General features: G+C 42.3%; 1 protein-coding gene across 1 annotated transcript in view; it reads right to left on the reverse strand.

Moving 5' to 3' along the window:
• Nucleotides 1–287: 287 nt before the first annotated feature.
• Nucleotides 288–20,225, reverse strand: part of VCAN (versican) — a 97,417-nt gene continuing 77,479 nt past the window's right edge. Inside the window, exons 13-15 of the mRNA XM_044276014.1 lie at nucleotides 4,838–4,982; nucleotides 2,955–3,137; nucleotides 288–1,530 (exon numbers count right to left, since the gene is read on the reverse strand). Coding sequence (XP_044131949.1) covers nucleotides 1,400–1,530; nucleotides 2,955–3,137; nucleotides 4,838–4,982 — 459 coding nt within the window. The 3' untranslated portion in view covers nucleotides 288–1,399. The remainder of the gene's footprint in view (nucleotides 1,531–2,954; nucleotides 3,138–4,837; nucleotides 4,983–20,225) is intronic.

Consider the following 20,225-nt stretch of genomic DNA (forward strand, 5'->3'; position numbering starts at 1 on the left):
ATTATAGGAATTGCCTATTCATATTTCAAGTGAGCAAGTATCTGGACTTCTTAATTTGTAAACCTACTGTAACTTAAAATATATTCAACTTGCTCCTAAAAACAAGAGATGACATACTGATGCTAAGAAATCATGGTCAGCATGCATGGCACGGAAGCACCCTATAAAGTAAATCAGTATGGCTTCCTAAATTTATGTCAGTATGCTTCACAGCTGCCGCATTCATCAATAAACATTCATAATTTCATTAAAAAAAGACCTAGAAAATGATTATATGTACAAAATTATTTACTTTTTTATTTTTATTTATTTTTTACAAAAATTGTAGAACTCACCTAGAATTTTAGTCTTTTTAAAGTCACTGAAATTCCCCCCTTTTAATTTTTTTTTGGGTGAAAACAACGGGAATCTCCCACTAGGTGTGTGGTACAAATTCAAAACTGACATAACTTGTTTTACCTGTGTTGCATCTATTTGTGCAGCAGTCTAGACATCATTTATAAAACCTGCATCAAATAAAATGATGCAATCTTTACATATAATCTGATGCAAATAGGGAGCGTGTATGTCAGGTCTGAGTTTGCATCAATGACCCTTACAAATAGAGCTCTTTATTGAATAGCATTATAAAATGCCAAATAAAAAAAAAACGAAAGACTTAAACAAGAAAAATTATTCATCCAGCAAATACATTTTGTTGAGTGGTCATGGACGGATAAAAAACTGTAAAAATTTTACTGCAGTCAATTAAAAAAATCGGGTGGAAATGCTGTTCCCCATGTATCTTTTTCCGTTTTTTTTTCCACAACACTAAAAACAATAATGTTCTATGGCACAAGTCATAATAATGCACCTATTTAAAAAAAATGCTTCGTGTGGCACTGTTTTTTTATTTTTTTTCACGCCAAGGTTTTAGGTTTTCTCCAGCCTTGATCAACTAGTATTGGCTTTATTTAGTGATTTAACAGTTAAGCCATATTGCAGCTATTAAATACGCCTGACTTTAGTATGACTATTCAATTTTATATACATGATTAGAAAACATATTTAGATCATCTTATTTACATAAGTCATCGGAGCTAGGGTCAAGCTGCTTAAATATTAACATAAGCTTGCATTAATACAATGTTTGCTTGCCTTGGTGACATACACTACATTTCATACTAGCAGTACAATTTCTAGTAGGCTGGATATTACTCTTACATCTCTTTAGTTCCCTATACGTTTTTAATGTTTGATTACAAAATGTTCGTGTTTTCTTCTGTTGTCTGAGTGATGCCATTGTCCAATACATCCATGATCTGATCAGCTAGATAATGCTTCTTGAAATTCGAAAGAAAGGCACTGTAATTTAGGACTTTGGCAGAAAGGATGTCCATTCAAGAGAAGTCCGATGCATTCAGCGAGGGGAATCCTGCCATGTCCTGCTCCAACGGTGAAGATGTTTAGGTGTGTTTAGAGGAGTCCTCATCTCGGGCGGGCTAAATTTGTAGTAATATTTCTTGGAGTAAGTCCTTTGGTAAATGGAAGCTAAAAATGTAATAGAGATATGTGTTCTGTATGTTAATCTAACATAAATGATAAAGAATCTTACATCATATATAAAGTACATAAACACAGCATTAAATGGGTTGTCTTGCCATATTGCCTTATTGGGACTTCACAGAGGGGGTCCTCTGTCTGGGATCACTACTTTAAGTACAAAAGCTCTTACACAGTCACTAACCCTTCAACAAATTTTACATACATCATTAGTACAGCTGAATGTAAGAAACACTGTAATATATCTTAGCAGAGAAAAATACCTCTTTTTCCACTTATCAGGGTCTTTTACTCTTCCTCCCACAAACTAACAACCCATTTTAAAATACCAAGAAGGGCTGGCAGCTCACTAAAGGATCATATTACATGCTGTCCATAGAAGACTTTGAAGAGGAAATGGGGTAGGCGGACAGAGCTGATGTTCAATCTCAGTCTAAAATGATGAATGTTAGTTTAGGAGGGGGAGGAAAAGAACCCAATAAGTGGAGCAATAGACATTTTTTTCTAATAAGATATATCACAAAATGTCTTATATACAACTGTACTATGGATTTACATAAAGTTGTGTGAAAAGTTAGTGATCACTGGGGTGTTGCCACATCATTAGACCTGCTTAATGTTTTTATTTTTATATTAAAGTCTTCTGTTCATGAGGCAACTCCTTTAAAGAGGAGGCAATGAAGAACAGAACCAAGTCGTTGACTTGGTATAAAATAAAAATAAATCCCCTTTCCACTCCAGTGGCGCCACTTTGGCAGTCTTCCCCAGTCCTGAAGCAGTTATGTCACATACTACTGTGACACTTACTTGAGGCCATGCAGGTGATATTGGTCATTTCATTGTTTTATACCATTCCCAGCTTGCAGGCAAATTTCATAATTTCCTGGATAACATCCTTGAATATAAGATTCCTTTATCTCACGGTATATGACTACATAAAAGGAAATCCTCTCATTTGCTAAAATTCTTCAAAGAGTAAAATCAAAGTTTTGTGCATATCAACCTAGGACCTGACACCTCCACTGGTGTCTTCACAGCAGGGTAGACCCAGGTTTGACCCCTTTAGCTTTGAATAGCCTCTAACTCAAAAATCACTTTTGTAGTTTAGGATAGTTGGGACTGGAAGCACATAGAGAGCAGAAGAAACCAAATCCAGGGATTAAAGGCTGGCCAGTCGATCTAATAAGATGTTTGACATCTTTAAGTAAAATGTTGAGTTTAAGGCTGGGGCTACATGGAGCATTTTTGTACAGCAATTTTCCAGTTGTAACTGCCCATTGAAAGCTGTAGTCTGCAGGTCAAAGTATTTCCCTGAAATACACCTGTAGCTCTAATTATAATGGAATGTGAATGATACACTTGCAACACTAAAGATACCCAAAAGTAGTTCACCTTTGAATTTATATACTTACGTTGCATACATGTGACTTTAGGTAGATCCCACCTTCCATCCCCTCTGCATCGTATAGTTGGCATGTGCCGTTGAATAAACCCATCTTTGCAGTGGTATCGGATCATGGAATTTATTTCATATCTCGGTTTGGTCTTTCCAAAAGTCTTAGCATTGTCAACAAGAGGAGGCTGTCCACAGGCAACTGAAAAATAAATGACCAGGTATGAGTTACTGAGCACTTTTTGCACTAAAATTTATTTTATCATTTCATGCCTTTGGGAAAATCTGACATGCATTAAAAGTCCAGTGAAATCATAACGTGAACTTGCCACCCTCCTTCCTAATTCAATGCTGCACTTCTCAGCCAGCCATGACTTAATTGTTTGCTAAAAGAAAGTCGAATGTCTCTGCAAACCAATTATCTCTCAGAGCCACAGAAAAGTTCATAAGTTTAAACATCGGCTTTATACTACAGGAACATGAGAAATGAATACCACCTCATTATTTCATACACACCACTTAAATATTTAATGTCGATATCTATATCACATATTAAAAGCAGTAATCAAAACTAGGTGGTTTGGGTAATTATTGGGATAATCTGGACTGGTTAAAATCACAATTTCCTCATATAACATACTGAGCATTTTAGTTTGCTGCAAGGCCACAGGTTGGAGACCACTGCCCTAGTAAATAGCTTTGTGATCCTTTGCTTAGCAATAAATTTACTTTCAAGTTTAGAAAAATGGACTTCATATTAAATCTTTAATGAGACCTTGCTATCATAAGTATTTCTGGCATATACCAGATTCCGCCCATAAATAGGTATAGTGACAAAAGATGAGTAATTTTCTTAAAATTAGTTTCAGGTCCGATTCTAACAAATAGGTCTCAAGACTCAATTGGGGTACAAATAATAAAATCGACCCAAATCGTAAGTGTTCAGATTTCCCTGAAAAGTCAGGTAGGGTAGTATTAGTAATGTCAAAGTAACAGCAACATATATGGCTATGGGTAAGCGGATAGTAGCTGGTGGTAACAAACAGTCAGATTGTATTTTTAAATTAAAACATGATTCACAAATTTTCCTTTTTTAGTGGTAGATTCCTTCTTCTCTGTCTTCTGACCTGCCGAATGGTGACCACTAGAGATGAGCAAAGTTTTGGAAAATTCAATTCAGCTGCTTCACTGAATTTTACCCAAAAATTTGCTTTGTAATTAATTAGTTTGCCACAAGGCACTTTTTTTGCGAGTAGCGGGTGCAATGACAGGGAGCTGCTATAGCGCTGCTCCCCATTATTGTACCCCTCATACATGATCGCAGCATCTGAGAGTAATAATACAGTGTCAAATTAACATTAAAAAATGAAATCATACTTACTGCCTCCATTTGCTCGCGACCTGCCACCATCTCGCTTGAAGATCTTGCGCGAAATCTCGCGTGGCGAGATATGATGTCATAACGCACAGGATTTCGTCCGAGATCTTCAATCAAGATGGCGCGTCCAGCCCGTCGCGAGCAAACGGAGAAGGTAAGTATGATTTTTATTTTATTTTTTTACACTATTTCAGGTTAAATCGATTCGCTACCACGAAGCACGAGGAACTCGGCTTCACAGAAAATCTAATTCATCCTGAAATTTGGATCGAATTCCACTTCGCTGGATTTGATTCTCTCATCTCTAGTGAACACTATTTCGAGAGATTCAGCTGAATCTAATCAGAATAGATTTCAATTTGGATTTCCGTGAAATTCGAGACAAACTGGATTTGTTTAGAATCAATCCGCTAATCTCTACTGGTGACATAATGTAGACCGTAGTGAACACAATAATAACACTACAGACAAGAACAAAACATATAACCTAACCAAAGATTTTTAAAAGTGCACTGTAAAAATACCTGTTCCCTTCTTGCAGGTGTATGTGAGATGATAGTTGCAGGGTACATCATTCCATTGTCCATTCTCATGCCAAATAATTACAACACAATCTTCACCCGCAGAAAAGAAGCTGTCTGGTTGGTTTGGCCTCCAGTTTTCATATTGCTAAAAGTAAAAAAATAAATAAAAAAAATTAATTTTGTATGTTTTATTGTTATTCAAATTTTGTTCAAGTATTTTGAAAATTCATTTTTTCAGTTTACAAAGAAGTTGTTACTATTATAATTGACATATTTTTTCTACTCGGGGTGAACAGTCCACAAGGTGATTCTATTAAATTCAGAAATTTGCCAGGCTAATGACTGGCACTGAAAAGGCTCCAAAACAATATACAGATTATTTATTTTCTCGCCATTGCTTTACTTATAAAAATTAGCAAGCTCCAGAGTTTGTGTTTTCTCAACATCTCTATGAGTGACATTTTATGACCTCACAGCTGATTACATCATCAAACACCTTTATCTTGGCTTAACAACTTTAGCATTTCTCAAGGCCAATGCCAAAACAAGAACAAGTTCACTTTCCATCCTATTTTTTTTTTAAGCATTTAATCTTCTCTTAGCACCTTGGCCCAGTGCCTGATACCATAATACTCTGCCACAATTTCAAAGAGATAATAGCACAGATAGTTTGTCATTTTTTATAACACTTTAAGGTTTAGAAGTATTGCATTTATGTTGGTTTTGTGACTCATACTGGAATTTGAGCTTTTTATAGTAATTTGCATGTCTGTCACAAATATGTTGTAGATTTAAAAAGATGAACCGTAACATACAAGGTTAAATACTAAAATAGAAATACAAAATAAAGAAAGATAAATACATCTAAAGAATACAATTTCAAAAGGATATAAAAAAACACAGCAGTGTAATATACTCACAGCTATCTATACTCAAATGTGTAATACAGTATATTTTATTGGGGAAGTATTTAGTTTAGAGTTACTAGTAGTGTTAAGCAAATTTTTGTAAAATTTGGGTCAAATTTGATTAATTTACATTTAGAATCAATTTGTTTATCTCTAGTTATTTAAATTAAAACAGAATATTCATCCAGGGATCTGTCTAAATTGCAATATGGAGTAAAGATTTTTTTTCACTCTATGGCTAAATGGTCATTGCCAATAAACAATGTTTTATGCCATCCTTTTGATCAACTCGGATTTGTAAGTATAAAAAGTTGAAATTGAAGGACTTATTTATTGTAGGTCTTGTTAACACATTAGGTAATTATACAATGTTCTTGACAACTAACAGTTTAAATAAAGAAAATAATAATTTATAGCCCTACTGCATATATTAAAAGGGCATCCTCTACTGCTATGGTCTGTTGAAAGGAGGCCCTAACCTAAGCTGGCCCTCTGCAATGGGTGGTGTGAAACTGCCCATGGTTCCCTTTCCACCAAAATAAAACTACGGTGAGCAGAAGGGTTATAGCACTCTTCTGTCAATCAGTGGTTGATCAGGTTCTGAGCACTATCACAGTGGGATGTAAGGTTTGGGGACCCAATATGAAGAATAGAAGGTTCCATTTTGCTTTGCCTTTTTTTTCTTGTGTAAATGGAATCTCATGAGTTATTAGTTTAATTGAACATTTTAGAGATCCATGCATGCAAAGTAGCTCCTTTCCAAAAAGGAACGAAAGCTGAGTCTCTAGTGCTACCAGATGTAAGGTAGCTATTTCCAGAAGACCATTGCCAGGCCTGTAAAACTCCTGCCACCTAATAGGCGCTCTCCATATTGGTCGAGCAATGACTTATAAGATAGTTACCTTACATCTGTACCCCACCAAATCCTGACAAAGGAATCTCACCCAGTTAAGCCAGTTCTTTCTGCTCTGCACTAATGAGGGGGAGTCACCATGAAACAGCAGACATTGGCTTAACTTTAATTCAAGTTATGTCTCAAAGTTGAGCATTGACGTATGGGATAGCTACCTTACATCTGGTGGCATCCGAAGTTCAGCTTTTAAAAGCTAATTTAGATAACTTTGTCTTATAGGCCTGGCAAAATAAGGGTGTCTTGACACACTACAGATTTTGATAAAAATTAATTCCATTCACCTGAATGGCGCTTGCAGAAATCCATGTACTTGCTGCCCCATTCAAATGAATGGAACTGATTTTCATTTGCTGAAATTTTTGCAACAAAATCTGCAGAGTGTGAAGGCGCCCTAAGACACCGTACGCCTACTAGGAGGAGAAATAGGACCACCAGAGATCCATGTGTAACAGCCAGTAAGAAGCCACCATTTATACCCTGACCATACCCATTGAATGATATCTTCCATCCACTGAATTTTGTATTACTGAATGCGTTTCACCTCAGACATCACAAATTACATTATTATTATTTTTGTAGTCTGTGAATTTTTTCCTAAGCCTGAGTTTTATATAATTAGTGAATATGGCAGCTTTATGGATTCAGCCATAAATATTCAGAAAATTGCATTTTAATCAAAATAAATTCTCCTTGACTGAGCATTTTGGCTTCATGCATAAAGTTGTTTGAGTTCACTAATGTCAATGCAGTCACTCAGGGTTTTTTAAGCATAATGGCAAGAAAATGTAATATTGAGACATGGGGCGCTATTCTTTTATATCTAACCTGTTGGAGATTCAATGGCACTCTTTGCATTTATTGTTAGAGATTAGATGTCAGGCAGCTGAAAGCATTGATCGCCATTCTGGGCGAGCTCCAGGAACTGCTTCATTTGATCATGTTTTCCCTTGAAATTACTTTACAATATTGTTTGCTACTAGGTATAAACTTGGAGAAAAGCTCCAAGAAAAGCAAATTTGACAAAACGTCTCTTTCTGAGTTTGCTGGTATCTAGACTGTATGTCATTTTTGCATGTGCCCAGTTTTAGCTATAAATCCAGGGGCCCTGTAATCTGGATATCGCAGAACAATGATCGGTCTACTGATTTTTATTGTTGGCATTGCTCCACTTTCTAGGATAAAACTGGCATCTGAACGTTTTGGGAAAATTTGGAGACATTAAAGTTAATTATGAAACCACTAAGGGCTCGTTCACCTATATTAGGCGGTGGAGTCAGTTCTTTCCAAAAGAAGTCTGCTGGATGGGTACAACAAATGAATAGGCGGTGCTCATCCTTTCCATTCAGAAGGTCATTGTTCTTCACTTTACATAGAATGTCAGTAGTAATTTTGCATGAGTGCAGGAGATGTGAACAAGCCCTAACATAACCTTTATAAAGTCTTGTCATGTATTTAAGTATGATAAATGGAGAAAGCTGTACGGGTTCTGAGGCTGGTATTCTTTTCTACGGCAATCGCATAATGATATTATTGTGCAGTTAGCATGGCATTAGGTAGCGCTGAGCAGACCCAAATTTACCATTCTGTTGTGATATAAGAACTATTGTCTTAATCCAGAAATGTATAATGGGACAAGAGATACCGCACTGCATACCAAAAGCAGCTCTGCTAGGTTATGCGCATGACAATGTAGCTCCTAGATCTAATATTAACACCAGCAATGAATGATGCAAATCCTGTTATTCTGCATATTGAACAGAGCTTTGTCCGATCTTTGTACTTTTCTCTATAAATATATATATATATATATATATATATATGTTAGAAATTTAGAACACTCAGTAAATAAACAAATATTTATAGCCATATCTTATAGCCCTTTAGGTTGTTTTTTTTTATGCCGCAAGCTTAGTTTTCTTTACAAAATCCACAGATCGAAAACTTTCTCTGAGAAGAACAGTGCCACCTTGTGGACATGATGGTGCAATACACCCAGGTTCTGGATCTTCAAATGACTGAATATAGTAAATGTTAAACTCACTCTCCGTGAAGGTTTTTGCAGTTTTGTCAACTATATAATGGAGCAAGAAAGCTGAATATATATCCTATCATTTCACCTTATAGTCCTTGCTTCTATTAGATGTAAAGGTCCCTCATATATTCATAACCTTATATGCAAGCCATATTGACGATGATTAGGGACATACATTTGGTCCGTGTTCTTCTCCCCAGTTATAAGGTAGATGACAGCTTAGATTCTGCGCTCGTCATAAATTACACGTGCAGAGAAGAGACATGGTTTATAAAGGTTTTCTTCCGTACACAGATGTCTAAGGGGCAGTGAGATCTTTTACGGGGTTACATAAACAGCGCCGTGGACTTGGTTACATTTCGGATGCCATATAAGGGAACTGCTGGCTTCAACAGAAGAAATGTCTCTATAAACGTCTGTGTGACTGCTTGATAGAAGTATGCTCAAGACACTGGCACCAAGAGGACACTGAAACTAGGCAAGAACTTATTAGAGAGATGCTTAAAGGGCACCTATCACTTCACAAAACTTTTAACCTGTCAGACGATTTGATCTGTGGGGTCATGGTGCTGAGAACCCCACTGATTGCTGAGACTAAGAGGCAGAACATATGAACTCATAGGTGGGGATTTATCATCCCACTGCACAAAGGATTTGGTGTTAAAAAGTCACAAAACCCAGTTTTGTGACTTTTTAAATGATATTTTTTTAGGTGCAACTGGCATTTTTACGCCACTCTCACCAGTTTCCGAAAAAGGGGTGTGATGAGGGTGGGGTGTGGGAAAGGCCATTGGTCTCGGCACACTTATCACATCTATGCCAGAAATAATGACTGAAACCTATGCCAGCCACAAGCTGGCTTACAGTAGATTTCAATCTGGCACATGGAATGCCGGAGGAGACATTTAATTTCTGACATGAATGAAATGCCTGCTCCAGCTGAGCAGGACGTATCAGGACCAGCGTAGCACACGCCAGTCTTTACAAATCAAGCCATAGTCTTTCTATGGATCCGTAGAGTGAATGCTCTGCTCTGCCAGGACAGCAGAGCAAAGCCACTCATGGCTGAAAAAGAGTGTCTCTGATCCTCTGTTTTATAAATCAGTGAGAGGTCTCAACATCCACCGATCACAACTTCTGATATGTCGCAAGTAGAGTTGAGCGAACACCTGGATGTTCGGGTTCGAGAAGTTCGGCCGAACATCCCGGAAATGTTCGGGTTCGGGATCCGAACCCGATCCGAACTTCGTCCCGAACCCGAACCCCATTGAAGTCAATGGGGACCCGAACTTTTCGGCACTAAAAAGGCTGTAAAACAGCCCAGGAAAGAGCTAGAGGGCTGCAAAAGGCAGCAACATGTAGGTAAATCCCCTGCAAACAAATGTGGATAGGGAAATGAATTAAAATAAAAATTAAATAAATAAAAATTAACCAAAATCAATTGGAGAGAGGTTCCATAGCAGAGAATCTGGCTTCCCGTCACCCACCACTGGAACAGTCCATTCTCAGATATTTAGGCCCCGGCACCCAGGCAGAGGAGAGAGGTCCCGTAACAGAGAATCTGTCTTCATGTCAGCAGAGAATTAGTCTGCATGTCATAGCAGAGAATGAGGCTTCACGTCAGCCACCACTGCAACAGTCCATTGGCATATATTTAGGCCCAGCACACACACAGGCAGAGGAGAGAGGTCCCGTAACAGACAATCTGGCTTCATGTCAGCAGAGAATCAGTCTGCATGTCATAGCAGAGAATCAGGCTTCACGTCAGCCACCACTGCAACAGTCCATTGGCATATATTTAGGCCCAGCACACACACAGGCAGAGGAGAGAGGTCCCGTAACAGACAATCTGGCTTCATGTCAGCAGAGAATCAGTCTGCATGTCATAGCAGAGAATGAGGCTTCACGTCACCCACCACTGCAACAGTCCATTGGCATATATTTAGGCCTAGCACACAGGCAGAGCAGAGAGGTCCCGTAACAGACAATCTGGCTTCATGACAGCAGAGAATTAGTCTGCATGTCATAGCAGAGAATGAGGCTTCACGTCAGCCACCACTGCAACAGTCCATTGGCATATATTTAGGCCCAGCACCCAGGCAGAGGAGAGAGGTCCCGTAACAGACAATCTGGCTTCATGTCAGCAGAGAATTAGTCTGCATGTCATAGCAGAGAATCAGGCTTCACGTCAGCCACCACTGCAACAGTCCATTGTCATAAATTTAGGCCCAGCACCCAGGCAGAGGAGAGAGGTCCCGTAACAGACAATCTGGCTTCATGTCAGCAGAGAATTAGTCTGCATGTCATAGCAGAGAATGAGGCTTCACGTCAGCCACCACTGCAACAGTCCATTGGCATATATTTAGGCCTAGCACACAGGCAGAGCAGAGAGGTCCCGTAACAGACAATCTGGCTTCATGACAGCAGAGAATCAGTCTGCATGTCATAGCAGAGAATCAGGCTTCACGTCAGCCACCACTGCAACAGTCCATTGTCATAAATTTAGGCCCAGAACCCAGGCAGAGGAGAAAGGTCCCGTAACAGACAATCTGGCTTCATGTCAGCAGAGAATCAGTCTTCATATCATAGCAGAGAATCAGGCTTCACGTCACCCACCACTGCAACAGTCAATTTTCATAAATTTAGGCCCAGAACCCAGGCAGAGGAGAAAGGTCCCGTAACAGACAATCTGGCTTCATGTCAGTAGAGAATCAGTCTTCATATCATAGCAGAGAATCAGGCTTCACGTCACCCACCACTGCAACAGTCAATTGTCATAAATTTAGGCCCAGCACCCAGGCAGAGGAGAGAGCTCCCGTAACAGAGGATCTGGCTTCATGTCAGCAGAGAATCAGTCTGCATGTCATAGCAGAGAATGAGGCTTCACGTCACCCACCACTGCAACAGTCCATTGGCATATATTTAGGCCTAGCACACAGGCAGAGGAGAGGTTCATTCAACTTTGGGTAGCCTCGCAATATAATGGTAAAATGAAAATAAAAATAGGATTGAATGAGGAAGTGCCCTGGAGTCCAATAATATATGGTTATGGGGAGGTAGTTAATGTCTAATCTGGACAAGGGACGGACAGGTCCTGTGGGATCCATGCCTGGTTCATTTTTATGAACGTCAGCTTGTCCACATTGGCTGTAGACAGGCGGCTGCGTTTGTCTGTAATGACGCCCCCTGCCGTGCTGAATACACGTTCAGACAAAACGCTGGCTGCCGGGCAGGCCAGCACCTCCAAGGCATAAAAGGCTAGCTCTGGCCACGTGGACAATTTAGAGACCCAGAAGTTGAATGGGGCCGAACCATCAGTCAGTACGTGGAGGGGTGTGCACACGTACTGTTCCACCATGTTAGTGAAATGTTGCCTCCTGCTAACACGTTGCGTATCAGGTGGTGGTGCAGTTAGCTGTGGCGTGTTGACAAAAGTTTTCCACATCTCTGCCATGCTAACCCTGCCCTCAGAGGAGCTGGCCGTGACACAGCTGCCTTGGCGACCTCTTGCTCCTCCTCTGCCTTGGCCTTGGGCTTCCACTTGTTCCCCTGTGACATTTGGGAATGCTCTCAGTAGCGTGTCTACCAACGTGCGCTTGTACTCGCGCATCTTCCTATCACGCTCCAGTGCAGGAAGTAAGGTGGGCACATTGTCTTTGTAGCGTGGATCCAGCAGGGTGGCAACCCAGTAGTCCGCACAGGTTAAAATGTGGGCAACTCTGCTGTCGTTGCGCAGGCACTGCAGCATGTAGTCGCTCATGTGTGCCAGGCTGCCCAGGGATAAGGACAAGCTGTCCTCTGTGGGAGGCGTATCGTCATCGTCCTGCCTTTCCCCCCAGCCACGCACCAGTGATGGACCCGAGCTGCGTTGGGTGCCACCCCGCTGTGACCATGCTTCATCCTCATCCTCCTCCACCTCCTCCTCATCCTCGTCCTCCTCGTCCTCCAGTAGTGGGCCCTGGCTGGCCACATTTGTACCTGGCCTCTGCTGTTGCCAAAAACCTCCCTCTGAGTCACTTCGAAGAGACTGGCCTGAAAGTGCTAAAAATGACCCCTCTTCCTCCTCCTCCTCCTCCTCCTCCTGGGCCACCTCCTCTTCCATCATCGCCCTAAGTGTTTTCTCAAGGAGACATAGAAGTGGTATTGTAACGCTGATAACGGTGTCATCGCCACTGGCCATGTTGGTGGAGTACTCGAAACAGCGCAACAGGGCACACAGGTCTCGCATGGAGGCCCAGTCATTGGTGGTGAAGTGGTGCTGTTCTGTAGTGCGACTGACCCGTGCGTGCTGCAGCTGAAACTCCACTATGGCCTGCTGCTGCTCGCACAGTCTGTCCAGCATGTGCAAGGTGGAGTTCCACCTGGTGGGCACGTCGCATATGAGGCGGTGAGCGGGAAGGCCGAAGTTACGCTGTAGCGCAGACAGGCGAGCAGCAGCAGGATGTGAACGCCGGAAGCGCGAACAGACGGCCCGCACTTTATGCAGCAGCTCTGACATGTCGGGGTAGTTGTGAATGAACTTCTGCACCACCAAATTCAGCACATGCGCCAAGCAAGGGATGTGCGTCAAATTGGCTAGTCCCAGAGCTGCAACGAGATTTCGCCCATTATCACACACCACCAGGCCGGGCTTGAGGCTCACCGGCAGCAACCACTCGTCGGTCTGTTGTTCTATACCCCGCCACAACTCCTGTGCGGTGTGGGGCCTGTCCCCCAAACATATGAGTTTCAGAATGGCCTGCTGACGTTTACCCCGGGCTGTGCTGAAGTTGGTGGTGAAGGTGTGTGGCTGACTGGATGAGCAGGTGGAAGAAGAGGAGGAGGAAGCCGAGAAGGAGGAGGTGGCAACAGGAGGCAAAGAATGTTGCCCTGCGATCCTTGGCGGCGGAAGGACGTGCGCCAAACAGCTCTCCGCCTGGGGCCCAGCTGCCACTACATTTACCCAGTGTGCAGTTAGGGAGATATAGCGTCCCTGGCCGTGCTTACTGGTCCACGTATCTGTGGTTAGGTGGACCTTGCTACAGATGGCGTTGCGCAGTGCACACTTGATTTTATGGGATACTTGGTTGTGCAGGGAAGGCACGGCTCTCTTGGAGAAGTAGTGCCGGCTGGGAACAACATACTGTGGGACAGCAAGCGACATGAGCTGTTTGAAGCTGTCTGTGTCCACCAGCCTAAATGACAGCATTTCATAGGCCAGTAGTTTAGAAATGCTGGCATTCAGGGCCAGGGATCGAGGGTGGCTAGGTGGGAATTTACGCTTTCTATCAAATGTTTGTGAGATGGAGAGCTGAACGCTGGCGTGTGACATGGTTGAGACGCTTGGTGACGGAGGTGGTGGTGGTGGTGGTGTTGGTGGTACATCCCCTGTTTGCTGGGCGGCAGGTGCCAACGTTCCTCCAGAGGCGGAGGAAGAGGCCGAGGCGGCAGCAGCAGAATAGGCCGAGGCGGCAGCAGCAGAAGAGGTAGCAGGGGGAGCCTGAGTGACTTCCTTGGTTTTAAGGTGTTTACTCCACTGCAGTTCATGCTTTGCATGCAGGTGCCTGGTCATGCAGGTTGTGCTCAGGTTCAGAACGTTAATGCCTCGCTTCAGGCTCTGATGGCACAGCGTGCAAACCACTCGGGTCTTGTCGTCAGCACATTGTTTGAAGAAGTGCCATGCCAGGGAACTCCTTGAAGCTGCCTTTGGGGTGCTCGGTCCCAGATGGCGGCGGTCAGTAGCAGGCGGAGTCTCTTGGCGGCGGGTGTTCTGCTTTTGCCCACTGCTCCCTCTTTTGCTACGCTGTTGGCTCGGTCTCACCACTGCCTCTTCCTCCGAACTGTGAAAGTCAGTGGCACGACCTTCATTCCATGTGGGGTCTAGGACCTCATCGTCCCCTGCATCGTCTTCCACCCAGTCTTGATCCCTGACCTCCTGTTCAGTCTGCACACTGCAGAAAGACGCAGCAGTTGGCACCTGTGTTTCGTCATCATCAGAGACATGCTGAGGTGGTATTCCCATGTCCTCATCATCAGGAAACATAAGTGGTTGTGCGTCAGTGCATTCTATGTCTTTCACCGCTGGGGAAGGGCTAGGTGGATGCCCTTGGGAAACCCTGCCAGCGGAGTCTTCAAACAGCATAAGAGACTGCTGCATAACTTGAGGCTGAGACAGTTTCCCTGGTATGCATGGGGGTGATGTGACAGACTGATGGGGTTGGTTTTCAGGCGCCATCTGTGCGCTTTCTGCAGAAGACTGGGTGGGAGATAATGTGAACGTGCTGGATCCACTGTCGGCCACCCAATTGACTAATGCCTGTACCTGCTCAGGCCTTACCATCCTTAGAACGGCATTGGGCCCCACCATATATCGCTGTAAATTCTGGCGGCTACTGGGACCTGAGGTAGTTGGTACACTAGGACGTGTGGATGTGGCAGAACGGCCACGTCCTCTCCCAGCACCAGAGGGTCCACTAACACCACCACGACCATGTCCACGTCCGCGTCCCTTACTAGATGTTTTTCTCATTGTTATGGTTCACCACAACAACAAATATATTATTTGGCCCAATGTATTGTATTCAAATTCAGCGGGATATAAATTTGAGGCCTAGTATTTAGGCGCTGGGTGACCGGTATGGATTTAGTGACAGAATTAGACTTGGAAATGCACAGAAGCGTGTGTGTGTGAAGTTATTCTGAATGACCCAATGTGCACCTTGAATATTATATACCCTTTTAGGGATAGATTTCAAATAGCTCTGATATAGCAGAAACCACTAAATTATGAAATTGCTAAATTGGGAATTGTACTTCAACCCAGAACAAAAAATGTGCTTTGACGGACACTAAATATCTTGCCCAGCAACAACAGTACAGCGGTGGGTAACGAGAGATTTAGAGGGAATTAAATTTGAGGCCTAGTATTTAGGCGCTGGGTCACCGGTATGGATTTAGTGACAGAATTAGACTTGGAAATACACAGTAGCGGGTGTGTGTGAAGTTACTCTGAATGACCCTATGTGCACCTTCAATATTATATACCCTTTTTGGGATAGATTTCAAATAGCTCTGATATAGCAGGAACCACTAAATTATGAAATTGCTAAATTGGGAATTGTACTTCAACCCAGAACAAAAAATGTGCTTTGACGGGCACTAAATAACTTTCCCAGCTACAACAGGACAACGGTAACGAGAGATTTAGAGGGATTTAAATTTGAGGCCTAGTATTTAGGCGCTGGGTGACAGGTATGGGTTTAGTGACAGAATTAGACTTGGAAATACACAGTAGCGGGTGTGTGTGAAGTTATTCTGAATGACCCTATGTGCACCTTCAATATTATATACCCTTTTAGGGATAGATTTCAAATAGCTCTGATATAGCAGAAACCACTAAATTATGAAATTGCTAAATTGGGAATTGTACTTCAACCCAGAACAAAAAATGTGCTTTGACGGACACTAAATATCTTGCCCAGCAACAACAGTACAGCGGTGGGTAACGAGAGATTTAGAGGGAATTAAATTTGAGGCCTAGTATTTAGGCGCTGGGTCACCGGTATGGATTTAGTGACAGAATTAGACTTGGAAATACACAGTAGCGGGTGTGTGTGAAGTTATTCTGAATGACCCTATGTGCACCTTCAATATTATATACCCTTTTAGGGATAGATTTCAAATAGCTCTGATATAGCAGAAACCACTAAATTATGAAATTGCTAAATTGGGAATTGTACTTCAACCCAGAACAAAAAATGTGCTTTGACGGACACTAAATATCTTGCCCAGCAACAACAGTACAGCGGTGGGTAACGAGAGATTTAGAGGGAATTAAATTTGAGGCCTAGTATTTAGGCGCTGGGTCACCGGTATGGATTTAGTGACAGAATTAGACTTGGAAATACACAGTAGCGGGTGTGTGTGAAGTTATTCTGAATGACCCTATGTGCACCTTCAATATTATATACCCTTTTTGGGATAGATTTCAAATAGCTCTGATATAGCAGGAACCACTAAATTATGAAATTGCTAAATTGGGAATTGTACTTCAACCCAGAACAAAAAATGTGCTTTGACGGGCACTAAATAACTTTCCCAGCTACAACAGGACAACGGTAACGAGAGATTTAGAGGGATTTAAATTTGAGGCCTAGTATTTAGGCGCTGGGTGACAGGTATGGGTTTAGTGACAGAATTAGACTTGGAAATACACAGTAGCGGGTGTGTGTGAAGTTATTCTGAATGACCCTATGTGCACCTTCAATATTATATACCCTTTTTGGGATAGATTTCAAATAGCTCTGATATAGCAGAAACCACTAAATTATGAAATTGCTAAATTGGGAATTGTACTTCAACCCAGAACAAAAAATGTGCTTTGACGGACACTAAATATCTTGCCCAGCAACAACAGTACAGCGGTGGGTAACGAGAGATTTAGAGGGAATTAAATTTGAGGCCTAGTATTTAGGCGCTGGGTCACCGGTATGGATTTAGTGACAGAATTAGACTTGGAAATACACAGTAGCGGGTGTGTGTGAAGTTACTCTGAATGACCCTATGTGCACCTTCAATATTATATACCCTTTTTGGGATAGATTTCAAAGAGCTCTGATATAGCAGGAACCACTAAATTATGAAATTGCTAAATTGGGAATTGTATTTCAACCCAGAACAAGAAATGTGCTTGAACGGACACTAAATAACTCGCCCAGCTACAGCACTAGGGACAGATTTAGCTGGATATAAATTTGAGGCCTAGTATTTAGGCGCTGGGTGACAGGTATGGGTTTAGTGACAGAATTAGACTTGGAAATACACAGTAGCGGGTGTGTGTGAAGTTATTCTGAATGACCCTATGTGCACCTTCAATATTATATACCCTTTTAGGGATAGATTTCAAATAGCTCTGATATAGCAGAAACCACTAAATTATGAAATTGCTAAATTGGGAATTGTACTTCAACCCAGAACAAAAAATGTGCTTTGACGGACACTAAATATCTTGCCCGGCAACAACAGTACAGCGGTGGGTAACGAGAGATTTAGAGGGAATTAAATTTGAGGCCTAGTATTTAGGCGCTGGGTCACCGGTATGGATTTAGTGACAGAATTAGACTTGGAAATACACAGTAGCGGGTGTGTGTGAAGTTATTCTGAATGACCCTATGTGCACCTTCAATATTATATACCCTTTTTGGGATAGATTTCAAATAGCTCTGATATAGCAGGAACCACTAAATTATGAAATTGCTAAATTGGGAATTGTACTTCAACCCAGAACAAAAAATGTGCTTTGACGGGCACTAAATAACTTTCCCAGCTACAACAGGACAACGGTAACGAGAGATTTAGAGGGATTTAAATTTGAGGCCTAGTATTTAGGCGCTGGGTGACAGGTATGGGTTTAGTGACAGAATTAGACTTGGAAATACACAGTAGCGGGTGTGTGTGAAGTTATTCTGAATGACCCTATGTGCACCTTCAATATTATATACCCTTTTTGGGATAGATTTCAAATAGCTCTGATATAGCAGAAACCACTAAATTATGAAATTGCTAAATTGGGAATTGTACTTCAACCCAGAACAAAAAATGTGCTTTGACGGACACTAAATATCTTGCCCAGCAACAACAGTACAGCGGTGGGTAACGAGAGATTTAGAGGGAATTAAATTTGAGGCCTAGTATTTAGGCGCTGGGTCACCGGTATGGATTTAGTGACAGAATTAGACTTGGAAATACACAGTAGCGGGTGTGTGTGAAGTTACTCTGAATGACCCTATGTGCACCTTCAATATTATATACCCTTTTTGGGATAGATTTCAAAGAGCTCTGATATAGCAGGAACCACTAAATTATGAAATTGCTAAATTGGGAATTGTATTTCAACCCAGAACAAGAAATGTGCTTGAACGGACACTAAATAACTCGCCCAGCTACAGCACTAGGGACAGATTTAGCTGGATATAAATTTGAGGCCTAGTATTTAGGCGCTGGGTGACCGGTATGGATTTAGTGACAGAATTAGACTGGGATATGGCCAAAAAATGAACAGACTATTGCTGGTTAAATGCACTTGGTGTGACAGCTTCACCCTGATGTAGGCTTTAGCCAAAAAACAACCACACCATTGAGGGTTAAATGCACTTGGTGACAGGCGCAGCTTGCCCCTGATTTTGTATATGGCCAAAAAATGAACAGACTATTGCTGGTTAAATGCACTTGGTGTGACAGCTTCACCCTGATGTAGGCTTTAGCCAAAAAACAACCACACCATTGAGGGTTAAATGCACTTGGTGACAGGCGCAGCTTGCCCCTGATTTTGTATATGGCCAAAAAATGAACAGACTATTGCTGGTTAAATGCACTTGGTGTGACAGCTTCACCCTGATGTAGGCTTTAGCCAAAAAACAACCACACCATTGAGGGTTAAATGCACTTGGTGACAGGCGCAGCTTGCCCCTGATTTTGTATATGGCCAAAAAATGAACAGACTATTGCTGGTTAAATGCACTTGGTGTCACAGCTTCACCCTGATGTAGGCTTTAGCCAAAAAACAACCACACCATTGAGGGTTAAATGCACTTGGTCGCAGCTTGTGCTGGCGCACCACAAGACACAAAATGGCCGCCGATCACCCCAGAAAAATGAGACTGACAAACGGTCTGTGCAGCCTAAAAACAGTGAGCAATTGAGGATCAGCAGCTCAATGATCCACAGCTGCAGATCGATCAGTTAATCAAGTCCTTTGGAGGAGTTAATCTGCCTAATCTCGCCCTACTGTCGCAGCCGCAACCTCTCCCTACGCTAATCAGAGCAGAGTGACGGGCGGCGCTATGTGACTCCAGCTTAAATAGAGGCTGGGTCACATGGTGCTCTGGCCAATCACAGCCATGCCAATAGTAGGCATGGCTGTGATGGCCTCTTGGGGCAAGTAGTATGACGCTTGTTGATTGGCTGCTTTGCAGCCTTTCAAAAAGCGCCAAGAAAGCGTCACAAAAGCGCGAAGAAAGCGACGAACACCGAACCCGAACCCGGACTTTTACGAAAATGTCCGGGTTCGGGTCCGTGTCACGGACACCCCAAAATTCGGTACGAACCCGAACTATACAGTTCGGGTTCGCTCATCCCTAGTCGCAAGGTTTTAATACGACAGTTACAGAGATCGGCTGCAGCAGTCACATGTCCCTGTCCCGGGACATCATCACTGCAGCAAGAAATGGATCAGTAAGGTAAGTATGCCTTTCTTATTTATTTCCACCATGTTCATCCATTTGAATAATATTATTTCCCCATAGAAAACCCTTAACCCATAATCACGTACATGTATATCATTATGCTTAGAGGGTTGTATGACGCAGCTGCCATGCTGAGCTTGGTCCATATGCCCAACTTAAATGACCGGGTTTGGCATCATCGCCGATCCCAGTCATAGAAGCCAGATGCCTGCTGTGTTATATTGCCATTTAACCCCTGAGATACTGCAGTCAATAGTGACTGTGGCATCTGTGTGGTTAGGGAGAAATAGAGGGCACCCTCTGCCTTCCGATC

Source organism: Bufo gargarizans, chromosome 1, assembly GCF_014858855.1.
Source record: "Bufo gargarizans isolate SCDJY-AF-19 chromosome 1, ASM1485885v1, whole genome shotgun sequence".
Taxonomy (NCBI): Eukaryota; Metazoa; Chordata; class Amphibia; order Anura; family Bufonidae; genus Bufo; species Bufo gargarizans.